The sequence below is a fragment of the Tupaia chinensis genome, unplaced genomic scaffold (assembly GCF_000334495.1).
Source record: "Tupaia chinensis unplaced genomic scaffold, TupChi_1.0 Scaffold000623_1, whole genome shotgun sequence".
Classification (NCBI taxonomy): Eukaryota; Metazoa; Chordata; class Mammalia; order Scandentia; family Tupaiidae; genus Tupaia; species Tupaia belangeri.
In genome coordinates, this window is record NW_006160143.1 from 1,177,914 (window position 1) to 1,180,772 (window position 2,859).

A 2,859-nucleotide genomic window follows, 5' to 3' on the forward strand; every position below is an offset into this window, starting at 1 on the left:
GACGTATGTATTATAAGGAAGACACAGGCTTGACAAAAATCCCTAGTACAAGAACATCTGAGATTTGAAGATCACTGCACTGTAGCATATGAAAGAAAGGGTACTTTTTGCAGTCTCTGATCTCAAGATGAATGTAGCTCCAGCAGATAGTATAATGGTTGTTGTAACACTGAAATCCAGGCAGCGCTTGCCCAACCCCACTGTCCCATGACGCACTGAGTTCTTAATTTCCCATCTTTGGCCACATATGATCCCCAGGTCACCAAATCCTCAGCTATGGCCTTGACCTGCCCCAACCTTCTGCTCACCCCAGTGTCCCTGTTCTCTTTAACTGCCTCCTCATGGCCTCTTTAATCTCCTTGTTGCGCAAACTATAGATGAAGGGGTTAAGAAAGGGTGTAAGCACTGAGTAGACCACTGCCAGGGCCCGGTCATAGTCCAGTGAGTAGCTCTTCTTCAGCCGCACGTACATGAAGAGGATGCTCCCATAAAAGATGAGAACCACAGTGAGATGGGAGGCACATGTGGAGAAGGCCTTCTTTTTGCCTGCAGCTGAGGGAATCCTGAGCACTGTGCGAATGATCTGCAGATAGGAGCTGAGAATCAACAAAAAAGTGGCGAGGATCTTGCAGGAATTTATAATAAAATCCACCAGGACATTAATAGATGTGTCAGTGCAAGCCAAACTCAGCACAGGAGGAAAATCACAAAAGATGTGCTGAATGTGATTGGGGCCACAGAAAGGGAGGCGAGAGACTAAGGAAATTTCAGCCACTGGCCCTGCCAAGCCTCCCAACCAACAGCCAACAGCAATCTTGGCGCAGCGTGTTGGGTTCATGAGAACGGGGTAGTGCAGGGGCCGGCAGATGGCTAAGTACCTGTCATAAGCCATGGCTGTCAGAAGATAGCATTCAGTAGCTCCAAGAGAGTGGAAGAAATAGATCTGCAGGAGACAGCCAGAGAACGAAATGGTTTTCTTCTCACTGAGCAAGTTAGCCAGCATCTTGGGGATGGTAGCAGCCGTGTAGCCAAGTTCCAAGAAAGAAAGAATGCTGACAAAGTGGTACATGGGTGTGTGGAGCCGGGTATCCAGACGGACCACGAGAAATATCAGCAGATTTCCCAGGATAGTAGTAAGGTAAATGAGAAGTAACAAGAGGAAGAGATAAGTCTGGACACCCTGGAGTTGAGGGAAGCCCAAGATGATGAACTCTGTTACCTGGCTCCAGTTCCCGGTGCCCATTACTCACTCTTCATGTCCCTGTAATGTGATATGTGGAGGAATAGGAAAGAAAGATGAACCACGGAAGTCTAGACAAGAAGGCAACCTTCAAAGCACTTTCATTACCCCACTTCTACAGTAAAGCCCCCACAGTAAATGCTTTAGGTGGTCAGCATTTCAGTTCCACTTCTGTCTACCCCTCCAGTCAACAGCCTCCTTCAGGTGTTCAGCTTTATAATTAGACATAGTGTCTTCCCTAATTAACATCATTCATTTGGGAAGTTTTAGAACTTTGTTACTCATCTCATGTGCATACTACCATGTGTACATAGTCTTTATCTATAGTACACATCAACATTTATACTGATAACATAATGCTAATGTACTGGACCAAATGTACATAATTTGAATGATATTTTAAAATTCTCATTTTAATTTATTTTCTTCTTCAACTTTATGGTTACTGAAGAATGAATTATCTCACCTCTGCTCTTCATTACCCTATGGGAACCCATGTCTGACAGCATCTTTCAGGGCCATGTGGTTAGCAGACCACTTTTCAACATTGCAAACTATCCCAGAAAAGACTAAGAGCGTTTGAATAAAAAAAAGAACCACAGAAAGACACAGGGAAAATCTAACTTCCAGCATTTCTACTCTAACCTGTGGCCCCTTCCAAATTCTGCCTGCCATGGTGCCCCCTTCACAACCTCAAACATACTCTCTTCATTAATCATTTTCAAAGATGGTAAAACATTTATGTTGTAATAAGTTGAGGTCAATGTAAAACACTTGATTGAGCATTTTTTGTACAGTAGGCATTCTACCTATATAAATAAAATAAAAATAGAATATGGCATCTGGTGTTAAAAAGTAAATATTTATTTATGTATATTTCCTAGAGAGTGTATGAGTTTGCCAGAGAGAGGCAGGAAGTAACGGACGAGGAGAAAGCACCTCCTGACGGGGTGTGAACACACCACAATCCCTTCTTCTCCATTTCTCTATCCTGTCAGAGTTTTAGGCATGCACATCTGCCCAACATGTTCTTTAAGCCTCCAGGATTTGCACCTTGATCTGCCATGTGGGATCATCCCTGGAACACTAGACCACTGGGTCAGCCTAGAAACTAATATTGCATTAGAGAAGCAACAAGTTACCATACAGCTTTTTACTAGAATGTTCTAACAACATAGACATATGCTATTATTCTCACATATATAACAAACAAAAATGAAAACATGCACTTTAAACTCTTTTTCCTGACTCACTTACTCTAGTCACTGCTCTCTATTTCTTCCTCTGTCTCCGAAGCAAAACTCTTCCAAGAGTGCCTGTATTCACTGACTGTAAATCTTCTCTCAGTTCCTCTGAAATCTTTTCTGATTAGATGTTCACCACCCATTCCATTAGAAGTTCCTTCTTCAGAGACACAAAATATCTAAGATTTGTTAAATTCAATGGTCATTTCTGATTTTCAGTCTAGTTGGACTATCAGTGTTTTTTGAGGTAATGCATTCTGCCTTGTGAGACATACTTTCTTCACTTAGTTTTGAGGGTCCTATCATTTTAGTTTCTTCCTCTCTTATTGTTTAGATTTTCTCATTTTCCTTTGTTCCTCCTCTTTGCCCCATTTT

At 42.1% G+C, this 2,859-nt stretch overlaps 1 protein-coding gene across 1 annotated transcript; it reads right to left on the bottom strand.

The window, feature by feature from the left end:
- Positions 1–304: 304 nt before the first annotated feature.
- Positions 305–1,243, bottom strand: OR6N1 (olfactory receptor family 6 subfamily N member 1). The gene has a single exon (XM_006159092.1). It carries the CDS (start codon positions 1,241–1,243, stop codon positions 305–307), a length of 939 nt encoding a protein of 312 aa, XP_006159154.1.
- Positions 1,244–2,859: the final 1,616 nt, after the last annotated feature.

Excerpts from the sequence above, each read along its gene's own strand:
- OR6N1 (XM_006159092.1), bottom strand. The coding sequence starts at position 1,243 with ATGGGCACCGGGAACTGGAGCCAGGTAACAGAGTTCATCATCTTGGGC.